This window comes from Oryzias melastigma, unplaced genomic scaffold, assembly GCF_002922805.2.
Source record: "Oryzias melastigma strain HK-1 unplaced genomic scaffold, ASM292280v2 sc00267, whole genome shotgun sequence".
Lineage (NCBI taxonomy): Eukaryota > Metazoa > Chordata > Actinopteri > Beloniformes > Adrianichthyidae > Oryzias > Oryzias melastigma.
The window spans coordinates 287,533-300,475 of record NW_023416898.1 but is presented as its reverse complement, the minus strand read 5'-3'; the positions used below and the strand labels follow the sequence as shown (position 1 = coordinate 300,475).

General features: G+C 37.6%; 1 long non-coding RNA gene and 1 gene segment (V, D, J or C); both read left to right on the top strand.

Annotated features, from left to right (window-relative positions):
- Positions 1-7,749: 7,749 nt before the first annotated feature.
- On the top strand, positions 7,750-8,610 carry LOC118598262. The segment is given in 2 exon segments: positions 7,750-7,792; positions 7,945-8,610. Coding segments are annotated over 2 exon segments (450 nt in total).
- Positions 8,611-10,838: 2,228 nt separating this feature from the next.
- Positions 10,839-11,535, top strand: LOC118598264. Its single transcript, XR_004947384.1, has 2 exons — positions 10,839-10,891; positions 10,975-11,535. It is a non-coding gene; the product is annotated as an uncharacterized LOC118598264 (long non-coding RNA).
- Positions 11,536-12,943: the final 1,408 nt, after the last annotated feature.

The following is a 12,943-nucleotide window of genomic DNA, read 5'->3' as shown; positions in this document are numbered from 1 at the left end:
GAGGTACTGAGGTCTAAAAGGAAGTTTAGGTGTGGATGATCTTTTTCTACATGTACTCCAAAGCTTTGGAACACTTTGTTGTTAAATATTGGACAAGCATCTTCACTATCAATTCTTAAAACTCAATTTTTATTATGTTTATATTTAATGTAGAGCTGCTTTTTTTCAATTTTTGATTTTGTCATAGTGCTTTATGAATACAGATGATGATGAGGCATGAATGATCTCCTGTAGTAGTTGTTGTGGTAGTGAATCTGCTTTAGCCTTTAGGAAAATACTCTCTCTCCACTGTTTGTCCAGTGCAGGATGGAGAAATGATCAAGAATATCCATGATGGATGAGAGTTTGTTCAAAGCCCTCCACTTCATCAATGCTTCAACAGCCTTTCAGAGTGAACTATATCCATATTTATGATCATCTATTACCTTTGAAACACTAAAAAACAAATTATTTAAGAAATATTACTTATATTTTGTGAGTTTGTTCATACAGTAAAACAGCTCGATTCCTGGACCTCCGCCTGCTGCCGCGTGTGGCTGGAGTCCCCTCCAGGACGTCATCCCACAGTAAATCTGTGTGTCTGTATTTCTCACACGTTGTCAGAACAGACTCTTCCTGAAGGGAGTCGTTGGCATCAATCTTACATCAGCACGTTTCCACCCGCTCGTTTTCATGGGTATGGGAGGGGCTGCTGCAGACAGTCCAGGCTTTTAGAGGATTACTCTTAAATGCATGAATTAATCAAAATGCCGCTTTGGGGTTCTTTATAGTGAGGAATGAACAGTAAAATGCATTTAAAACCTCAAAAAGTAGAATTTTCATGGTAGGGCCCCTTTAAAATCTCTTTAAAAAATGTATCTTTTTAATCAGGCTTTTAACTCCGGTGAGAAGATTTAGTGGGCCAGCTTATTGTTTTTATTACTTTGTTTTTTTTATTGTTTTATTGCTTTTACTGTTTCTCTTATTTTAATGTTTATTGGTTTTAGTTCTATGTTCAGCACTTTGGCTGTGTCTGCTTTTATAAGTGCTTTACAAATAAGATTGATTGGCAACAGATGCATATCCTCCTGAGAACTAACCCATTAGTAATGTCCTCTGTAGGGGACATTTGCTTTTTAGATTAGGTCATTTGGCTCAATTAAAGTGAATCTTGGTGTGTTTAATAAACTTTTTTTTAAAAAAGCTAAGGACTTGGAAACTCAGTCTGCCTCCAACAGATCCGTGAGTGAAAGCAGAACAACTTTCTGCAGATAAACACAGACATATATCATCATCTTTGGTCCAGAGAAACTCAGAGAACGTGTTAACAGTACTCCTCGGTGTGTTTCTCTAAAGTCCGTAACTCAGGTTAGAAATCTAGTCCGGCAAGAAATCTGGACCTTCTCATAAACTCAGACTTGAACTCTAAGTCACATTAAATCTATAACATTATCAGGATAAAACCATATTAAAAAGATCAGCAGAAGAAAAGTTGAATAAACCAAATCTAGAAAGACTTATTTAAATGTTCATCTCCAGAAGGTTAGACTGCTGGAACTGGCTGTTCTATGGACTCAGTTGTAGTTTATCTGGATCACTACAACTCAGAACTGGACTAAAACAGGGATATGCAAAATGGAGGAAAATAAATCCCCAATTTAGCTGGATCTGTAAAATCACAGTATAACACACAAATAACTTCAATTTGTTTTCCCTTATATAACCTAAAAGATAAAGCTTAAGCCTGGGGACAATTTGTTAAACATAAGCACAACCCTACTGATCATAAAAAAGCCTCAAGTTTATTAGAAAATTCCGAGAACAAAGAAGATGCAAACTACCTCAATGATTCACAGACATATATCACATCAAATCAAACTTTATTTCTATAGCACCTTTTCAAAAAAAAAATTCTCTTAAAGTGTTTCATAAAACATAATCAAATGTTAAAAACAAAGAACTTGATATTATTCTAGGACCCCCCCCCACCCCCCAGAAAAAAATATATATATATACACACCACACACAAACACTAGTCAACATATTGCCACACCATGGTTGGGTATGTTACATTATAACCACATCAGAGTGTCTAATGCAGAACTTTAGGTGGAGTTGCATGATTTATGTGACTCCAAATACCTGCCATCGTTAAGCTTTTAGCTCCAGTTCACCAAAAAATTAAAAGTATTTCCTTAAACAAACAGAACAGTGTCTTTATTTTATCTTTGACTTACTTGAAGTCTGTCACATAATGAGCTGTGCAGACATTTTCCGCACAGAGGAATGAGCTGCCCTCCATGAACTGCTTGAAAGCTTGAGGGATACCAGTTGCTATAAGCTGTCGGGGATTCTGCAGGGACGTAAACACAAAGTACATTTCTAACATGTTCTCACATGAACCTTCTGGGACTCTGAAGCTGTTTCCACTGAACGGTACAGTACAGTCCAGTCTGGTTTAGAATGGTCCAGGCTATTCACAAACTACTCTAATTTCCTGATAAGATGCTCATACGGAGTGTGCTCTGTAAATGCTAATCGCTATTTGCACATTTTACAGGGTTTGGTGTGATTAAAAGAATGAAATGTCTTTCTCAAAATTCCTTCTGTAAATGAATGAATGCATCTTTAACTCCTAAATGTGATGACCTGTTACTCAAAGCATGCCTGTAAAAAAGAAATCTGAATGAACATTTTCACTTTACAGCCTCACAGAGCGATCTACAAGTTGACCTACATGATATTTCATGTAGACCAACTGCGTGCCCCTTACAGGCTTGGTCATTTTCACATGGAGACATCCTGCATCTACCCATAGGGGGAGTTGTGACTGAAACTTAAGTCGGAGGAGGAAGAGGCTGTGGCTGCAGTGACAGACTCTGCCGTGTACTACTGTGCTGTGAGGCTCACAGTGACAGGAAACAACAAAACTCTGCACAAAAACTTGCAGAAAAAAAAACAACAAAAAACATAATACTGCACTATATCCATTAGAGGGCATCAAACACGGTGAAAACAATGATTGTTGAGTCACTAGACAGAGACAAGAGTGAAATGAAGCAGCAAAAATCAGAGGCAGAGCTGCTGTGGAAAGACTAAGCTCTTTGATTGGTTTAGTTCACGTGTCAAAGTCCAGATCCGGCCCTCCAGATCATTTTATTGTTATTAATGGCCCACTGTTATTTTTTGCTCATTTCTAAAATGTATAATTTTGAAAAAAAAACATATATTTTTATGGAGTGTAAAATATTGAAATGTATTTAAGATTCAAATTGATTTATTCTGGAATAATATTCCCGCCTTTTAAATATTCATAATTATGTTGAAGAGTTACGGTTTTAAAAATTGGTATTCTTAGATTTTTCTAGGGTATTTTCGAGTTAAACTAATATTTCATCTGCATGCTAGCTGTTTTGGTTAATTTAGGCTCGGTTTTTTAAAGTTTTTTTTGGCTGTATTGGAGTCAGGCTAATATTGACACACTAGCTGTTTTGGCTAATTTAGGCTTTTTTAAATGCTTAAGGATATTTAGAAGTTTCTTATTTTTTTCAGCTAACATTTTGGCTAACCCACGTCTTTTTTTTTTGTTTTTTAGGCTAATTTGGCATCTAGCTAATATTTTAGCTGGCTATTAGCTTCAGTGTTTTCAGCTATTAACTTCAGAGGCCAAATTCAGCTTACAGCATTCACACTAGCATTATCACAGGTAATGACAGATATCTTGTTCATAATTATGTTTCGCTTTTTAAAGTTTTGTGTGTATTGGATGTCGGCCACTTGTGCGATTGATCTTTGGCCACGCCCACTGAACAAATATTCCAGTGACATTATTTCTCCCTCATTGTGCTGCAGTGGAAGAACAGAGTTCATCTGCTGTCTGTGTGTCTTCAAGAACTCCAAAGACATGTTGCTTTACCTCTTTTTGCTTCTATCTCACATTCTAGGTGAGTTTAAGAACAGAGATTCAAGTTTGCTTGAAGCTGCTGCATGAACTCATCATCTCATTCATCTAATGGCTTCATTTTCTCCACTTTTTCCAGGACTCACAGGTGGAGACACAATCTCTCCTGATCAAAATCAACTTATAGGAACTGAAGGAAAATCTGTTACAATGAAATGTAACTATCAGACAAGTGACAGCTATATCTACCTGCACTGGTACAAACATGATTCTGACCTTCAGGCTCCTCAGTTTATTCTCTACAAAGGAGCTAAAGGTTTCACAGATGAATATATTCCAGATAATCGATATGAATCCAGAACAACAGAAACATCAACTGAACTGATCATCACAAAGTTAACTCTGTCAGACACAGCTCTCTACTACTGTGCACTACAGACTCACAGTGATCCAAAGTGTAGAAGAGGCTGTACAAAAACCTGAAGACAGATATGGACTACTCTTCAAAGAGGAGGGAAGTGGTTTTCAAAGCACAGCTTCATATCAGATGGATTCTGTTCATTCCTGTTTGATCAGAGTCTCTGTGGTTACAGCTGCTAATGAAACACTGAGGGAGGATTCACATCAACACATGATCCACATCAACCAATAAACATCTACATAAAGGTTCAAATGTCTCAGTCAGGCTTCTTTTTTTTAGACTCGATCCGAGTTTGAGTTATTTGATTTTGAGCACCTGTCAATACCAAGTCCCGATTTTTACTGGATAAAACGAGATAATAATTCGTTATAATGGCAAAAGCATTTCGTGAATTTGTGATAACAACATAATCAAAAACAAAGAATGAAGCGTCTCCCCGCTCTCTTTCCAGACTGAGACGCCAAGACTTCAGCTGTATTAAGTCTCTTTATTTTGTGGTCAACAACAGAAGCAGCAGAAGAGCATTCCACAGAAGTTGTTTTTACTCTATTTTTTTACCAGTGTGTCTATCCCCCCCCCTAAAACCCCCTCCCTTCATTTACCTCAGAACAAAACAGTTGATTGTCAGATTCAGGGCTGATGAGAATCTGAGCATGGTGCGTTCACTGAGCTCTGGACATTAGAAGACCCAAACAGCCACTCGGCCAAACTCAGTCCGCTTCAATGCTTTTGTCATTTTTATACAATCCACAGCAAAACAACGCAGTTTTTCATAAAAAAATGTCGATGCTATTAAATCAGTAAATTATATATGGATCAAGTCTGGTGGTTAACACTTTCTTTGAAAAACTACTTTGCTTTGCTGCGGATTTCCTGAGCTTAATAAACGCACCATGCAGAAACACTCCGCAACCCTGGATTCTGTCAATCAACCTGTTTGTTCAGGGGTTTGGGGAAATATATGGAGGGAGCTGGGGCATGAGTCCAGAATTACACGTCTAAGGAGCGTAGATCCACTACTAAATTAAAAAAAATAGACTAAAAGGCAACTTGTGGGGACTGTTTTCTTCTATTGTTTTTGCTGTTAGTCACAAAATAAAGAGTCTTAAATCAGGTAAAGTCTTGGTGTCTCTGTGCAGGAAGGAGAGAAAGGTTCTTGATTATCTTGTTATTATGAGGAAATAAACCTTGTTTTCTCGTTATAACCAGATAGTGGATCTCGTTATGATGACAAAACAAAAAAAGTAGGGCTGGCCGTTTTCAGCCTCCGTAAATATCTTTAGAACTCTTGAACATCTTTTGACCAGATGATACATATTTATTACTAGCTGGTATCATTAGAAACATTTATTGTTATTATTTTTTTAAATTACGGGATTCTTTTTTAACCTCTTAATACATCATTTTTTATGATCTAGTTCCGCAGTTGTAAATTTTCTTAACTGAGGCACATGTCAGATTAATAAAAAATATAAAGAAGAGCTCGGGTCATAAAGTGTTAGTAATGGCCTGGGACAAAGCTAAAATAAGTATCCAGATATATTCCATATGTTCTAATGTATCAAAAATAACAAATAATTACCGTTGACAAACGCAGGTTTTTGTAAAATTTAACAAATTAAACGACAAATCACACTCGCATTTCGCCCTGCTTCAGAAACGGCTCGATTTGGGTCACGTGACGCGTTGACGTCATGTGAGTGAGACAGCGCCAGCAGCAGAATGCAGGCGGACCCAGGTTGTCAACAGATACATGTATGTGTGTGCGCTGCGGCAAAGTTGAATTCTATAAACATCGTTGTTATGGTCCGACGGAGTATTAGGGCCACCAAAAAAAAAAAATAATAATAAAATTATGATTTTTAAAGTCGTAAATTTACGAGATTTACAATCGAAATGAGCCTGTTGCGAATGAACTCTGTGAGCAGAACCAGACCGACTAAACTGTGAAAAGCTTCGGATTTCAACAGGTAAACTGAATGCTTAAAACATTGCACATGTTTGGAAGTTTCTTTGTTTGATTTGCAGTTTATTAATCATTGGTGGTGGCTTGCAGGATCTCTGCAGATCCGTTGATAAAACCATCGACAGTCGCAGCTGTCCACCAGTCATTTCTTCCTCCGTGAAAGATCAGATCTCATTCATTTCTGTGTGATGCTTTCATCTGAAGAGGAATTGTTTTCGGAATTTTCAGTGTACTTAGCTAACGTGACAGACTGTTGTCACCCCATGTTGTTGTTGTGTGTTGAAACGGGACGATTCATGTGGAGAACGGGGCGTACGTACTGTTTACATTCTCATTTTTTTCTGCGCATATCAGAGACATGCAGTAAGGTGGTGAAAGCGCTTCCGGGTATGCAAATAAAGTGATTAAATAAGTGAATAAATAAATAATAATAAAGTGGCGGACGGTCCTGCAAACATGTCTCTAAGCTCTTTATTTTGCATATGAAACTCTGCATTACTGACCCGGATAGTCAGCGTCATTAATGATTTGATTTAGAGTCGCCAAAAGGTTCCGATCTGTAAATAAAGCTTCACGAGATGCTCCACGTCTTCCAGCTTCGAGCATGGCTCTGATAAACTGGTCACCAACTCTGCAGACTCGCTCATCACATATTGACTAAGCCTCTTCTGCTGGTGTCAGTCACTGATGCATAGCACACCGAGCGCATCCTGCTAGCAAAACTCAGAAATGATTAAAAACTCCTTTGCAGCACATAAACTATGGCAGTTTAGATCGACATAACAGTAATTTTACACAGTACAGCACAAAATGTAATGGAGAACTACTATTTTAGATGCATGTTTCAATTACACAGTGTCACATTTGCTGCGTCATGAAGTGAAAAAAAGAAAAAAAAAAAAATTGATGCCAACCTCAGAAATTGAACCAATGAAACAACTTTATAAAGACTTTAGTTTATACCAAGAACATAGTGGAATAAAAAAAAGATACAAGATAATGAGTTGGGCAGTCTTATGGCGTGAGACTCCTGCAGTTGTCATTGTGGTAACAAAGCCCCCCCATCACCACCACCTGCAGCAAATCGGAACCTTAGTTTTTCTGCATCCAAACATCCATCATCAAGTGTTGCAAAGGTTGAATGTAGTGATGTAAAGAACACTTCACATTCTTATTTCAGACTAGCAGTAAAGTATTTCATTTCCTCCCTTCTGTACAACCACCTGACTTTAGTTTGCTGAAGGAGCCGTAACTGAGGGACGAAAGAGCCACAGGAGAACAATTCATTCTGGAATTTTACCCACCACTAAATTCAGCTTCTATCTTCCACCAGAGGGCGACATAGTGAAGTGGGCGGGGCTCTCCTCCTGCTCTGTGTTCAACATTCAGTCAATAAGAAGTGGTGCTGTGAAGAGAACAATTGTCAGAGTGAATGTTGAACATCAGCTAGTTTCTCCTGTTGATTGAAACCTTGTTGTACAGATGGAACATTGGCTGTGGATTCTTCTTGCTGCTCTTTTCTTTGGTAAGACACAAAGATCAACATGTTTCCTCTTCAAACACTTCAACACATTACTGAGCTGTACATGAAGAGCTGTTCAAGCTGCTGATTGTTGTCCTTCAATCAATCATCTTTATTGATTCATCTCTTCCTCTGCATGTTCTGTTCTTCCTCAGAGTGTAAAGGAGAAGACAAAGTGATCCAACCAGGAGGAGAAGTCATTGCTGCTGAAGGAGACTCTGTCACACTCAACTGCACCTTTCAGACCAGTTCTTCAAACCCATATTTGTTCTGGTACAAACAAGAAGTGAACAGTTACCCAAAGTACATGTTAAGACGTGATACCTATGGAACAAAAGACAATGCTCCAGAGTTCCACGAAGACAGATTTGTTGCTGAAGTCAAAGACAAATCAGTTCCTCTGAAGATCCAGAATCTTCATGTGTCAGACTCTGCTGTGTACTACTGTGCTCTGCGGCCCACAGTGACAGGAAGCAACAAAACTCTGCACAAAAACCTGCAGAGCTCAACAACACATTTCTCCATAATCTCCACTAGAGGGCACCACACGCACAGAAAGTAAAATTTTATCTAACACTCCACTTCCAGATTCTGGAGAAATTCAGTTTTATCTTTTTTCTACTTTTTAAATCTTTGGTTTGGAATCTTTGGGGTGGGGGGGGGGGTACTATTCCTGTTATGAAACTTGTATTTATTTATTATTTTTGTTTTAATACTGAATAAAGGAGCTTTTTACTAATTCAATCCATCATTTTTGATTTTATCAGTTTTTTCTGTAGATATTTTATATACTTTTTACAGCAATGAGTGCTATTTTTAAATTTTGTATAGGAATTTAGGTTTATGGACATTTTTTGTGTGATTTACTTATTTGAAAAAAAAAAACTTAGATTGGATTCGAATTTTTTCTCTTCTCCATGACTTTTGTGTTCAGTACAGGGATTAAACCCGAAGCTCTTTATTTAATTTGTTGGTCTATATCTTTAAGACAATCTTGCTTTATTGAATCTACCTGGATTGAACTGGAATACAGAAATAATTAAAACTCTGGTTTGGTTTCGGATTTTTTGTTTTTGTGTGGAACATAAAGAAAAACCTCAGTTTGAACTTTATAAAAATGTTTAAGCTTTATTAATAAACCGAATTGAAATAAATGTCACATAATGTAGTTAAGGGTCACAAGTGAATTTAAGATAAGTGGTGAATTATAATACATGTGACATTCAATTAGCTAAATTTAAAGTCAATGTTAATCTTCACTTCGATGATAAAAGTAAGCTAAATATGCTAATTGTGATTTTATATTTTTCTGGGTTTGTGCCAAATCAGAGTATAAACATTATAGAGGTCTGTTCAATCTACAAACTTTATCAAGTTCAAGTTTAGAGGATCTATGAACAGAAACAAAGGAGCACAGTTAAAAGTTCCTCTGCTTCAGTATAGAATTCTTTGAACAGAACAGACATGAGAACATCTGAAGTCTTTGAGTATTCATCAATAAAGAACATCAGACCTGTAAGCAGACTGTTAACCAGGAGGAAGAGGAGCTGAGAGAAGAGGAAGAACAGATGAAAGAACTGACAGAGAGATTGAGGGAGGAGCTGAGCTGTTAGTGAACTATAGAAGAGACACAAACTTCCACTTTAACACAGTTCAACACACAAAAGCCAAACATCATCTTTCTCCAACATGCTGTCTGTGCAGACATCTGTGTTCACTCTGCTGCTTCTAGTCATTGGAACAGGTTGATGGATTCTTTCAAAGATACATTTCAGCATTTGATGTTTGTCCATCACTGATCTGACTTCTCTCTTCCTTTAGATGTCAGCTGTGAAGAACTCACTGCAGTCAAGAAGGAAGAGTCCACTTTGGAAGGAGCTTCTGTCACTCTGTCCTACAGATATCCCAAATTTTTAAGAAGTGATTCTTACTTTTGGTATCGACAATTTCCAGGAAAACCTCCAGAGTTCTTCTTCTCTCACTTCGGATCAGAAGAAAAAATACAAAGTTTTGATCCTAGATGTTCTCATAAAGTGAAAGCTGCTGATAAACTGATAAATCTACAGATCTCCTCTGCTGCAGTGACAGACTCTGCTGTGTACTACTGTGCTGTGAGGCCCACAGTGACAGGAAACAACAAAACTCTGTACAAAAACCTGCAGACAACACAATACTGCATAATATCCACTAGATGGTGCTTTAAAGCATAAATAGATCAATGTGAAGAAGCAATTTTGATGTATCCTTCAGTAATAAAAAGATCGAAATTTCAATTTTAAGAAGTGTGTTACGTCCTTCATTAGAAAAGAGGAAAAAAGTGTGAAACATAAAAAAATAAATAAATAACTGGGCAGGCTTAAGATTTCAACACAGTTGTTTATTAGGGTGACATGTGGCAGGTGTCAACATAAGACAAAAACAAAGGAAACTAACAAATCACCAAAAGGCTCAATGGTTGAAACTCTAACGGGTAACTTAAATTCTCAGGTTTTATAGCAGTCAGATAAGTAACAAAACAGAACAAACACGACTACTACTCAAAATACAAAAAGAAACCACCTGGTTAAAAAAAAGAAAAATAAAAGAAACCACCTGAGTAAACTTAACAAAATGCAAAAGCAAGAATAAACTAAAGAGGGGGAAACCAGAGGCTTTAAACAATCTTGGCCAGCCAGACAGCAGGGTCAGGCTTAAAATGTAATTCCCACTCTGGAATTTAGTTGCCACTGGAGCAGAGCTTCATGGCTGCTTTTCAGCCTCCCTCCCAGCTTGGTGATCGGTGGAGAAGGAAAAATAATACTAAACATCCACTAGACAGCGAAAGACAACTTGAATACTCTGATTGTTGAGTTATTAAACTGAAGGAAATAGAAAACAAAGCAGAAAAGATCAGACACAGAGCTGCTGTAGAAGCACTAAACTTTTTTGATTGGCTGAGTTGATCTCATTGACTCCGCCCACTGAACTTCAGATCATCCAGTGACATTATTTCTTCCTCATTGTGCTGCAGTGGAAGAACAGAGTTCATCTGCTGTCTGTGTGGCTTCAAGAACTCCAAAGACATGTTGCTTTACCTCTTTTTGCTTCTATCTCACATTCTAGGTGAGTTTAAGAACAGAGATTCAAGTTTGCTTGAACTCATCATCTCATTCATCTAATGGCTTCATTTTCTCCACTTTTTCCAGGACTCACAGCTGGAGACACAATCTCTCCTGATCAGGATCGACTTCCAAGAACTGAAGGAAAATTTGTTACACTAAAATGTAACTATCAGACATATTACAGCCATCCTCAACTTCACTGGTACAAACATGATTCTGACCTTCAGGCTCCTCAGTTTATTCTGTGGAAAGGAGGAAAACGTAACACAGTTGAACATATTCCAGATAATCGATATGAATCCAGAACAACAGACACATCAACTGAACTGATCATCACAAAGTTAACTCTGGCAGACACAGCTCTCTACTACTGTGCTGTAGACACACCACAGTGATCCAAAGTGTAGAAGAGGCTGTACAAAAACCTGAAGACAGATATGGACTACTCTTCAAAGAGGAGGGAAGTGGTTTTCAAAGCACAGCTTCATATCAGATGGATTCTGTTCATTCCTGTTTGATCAGAGTCTCTGTGGTTACAGCTGCTAATGAAACACTGAGGGAGGATTCACATCAACACATGATCCACATCAACCAATAAACAAATACATGAAAACTAAAAATTACGAAAGGAAAAAATAAAACTAATGGAACTTGTTGTAAAAACATATAAGGATTAGGTTAATTTTTCTCCTTTTTTATTTCTGGATCACATTAATATTACTATCTTGTGACCCTTAACTAAAATTACACAAGAAACCACATCAAGGTTGTTATATTTTTTAAATCTCTTTATTAATAAAGCTTTATAATAATATGTCAGTAGATTGTTGCTGGTTCTAATTTTCGAATTAAAGAGTGTTTCCTCGATAAATGTAATGAAATGTATGATAAAAACCTAGTGGTAATTCATCAGAAGATGTAACTTCTCCTGTATATTCATTGGATAAATAGTGTTTTCAACAACTTTCTGTGACAAATTGTAACAACTGATTAACTTTACAACTAACAAATGTGTACATGAAGCCACCCATGTATATAACAAGGAACAGAATAATAAAGATCTTTATTAAAAAACTGCCTCTTGGTTTAAAGTTTTCAAGGGTTTTGTTTCTGTGAGTAAGTTTCACACTCATGGTTTCATTAAATATTTTTGAAGTATTCTGGCTATTTTCATCAAGTCCTTCCTGTTCCTGGGTTTTCCTCCACCAACCATCCATCAACCCCATCATTCATTGTGTAACTTTTTTTTTTTTTAACCAGGATAGCAGCTCCTTGAGTTTTAAGGTGGTGCAGCAGCTTTGGTTCAAACAAAACGATGTAGAATAGTCTCATAATTCATGTCAGAGTCAAACATTAATGAACAAAGAACCCAAGATCAGAATGACAACCCTATAAACACCATGAATCTGTTTCTCTTTTCTTTTGTGAGGATATAACAGGCACCTTTTGTGTTGTTTGATTTGCTTGTGTAGAAATGTTTGCATATATCCGTTTCATTGTTAGTTACGTGCGACAGTGGCTCAGGCGGTAGAGCGGGTCGGCCAATGATCGAAGGATAGGCGGTTCAATTCCGGCTCCCGCCAGCCAAGTGTCGTTGTGTCCTTGGGCAAGACACTTAACCCTACTTGCCTCCAGTATGGCTCCACTGGTGTGTGAATGCGTATGAATGTTCCGGTGATGGTCAGAGGGGCCGTAGGCGCGCCTCTGTCAGCCTGCCCCAGGGCAGCTGTGGCTACAGTAGTAGCTTACCGTCACCAAGTATGAATGAGGTGTGAATGAATAATGGATATACAATGTAAGCGCTTTGAGTGTCCTGAAAAGCGCTGATAAATCTAATCCATTATTATTATTACGTTTGGGATAGTGCCCGACTTGGAAGAAACCATCCTCCGCTTCACATCAAACGTTCAGGTTGTCTATAAATTACCAATAAAATTAACCTTGAAGGTCATTGTCCTGCTTATACCATGGTCATCAACAAAGCAAATAAAGATTTTAAATGCGCCTCTGACATCTTGTCTTTGATCAGATGCAGCAAAACTTTGTTTCAAAG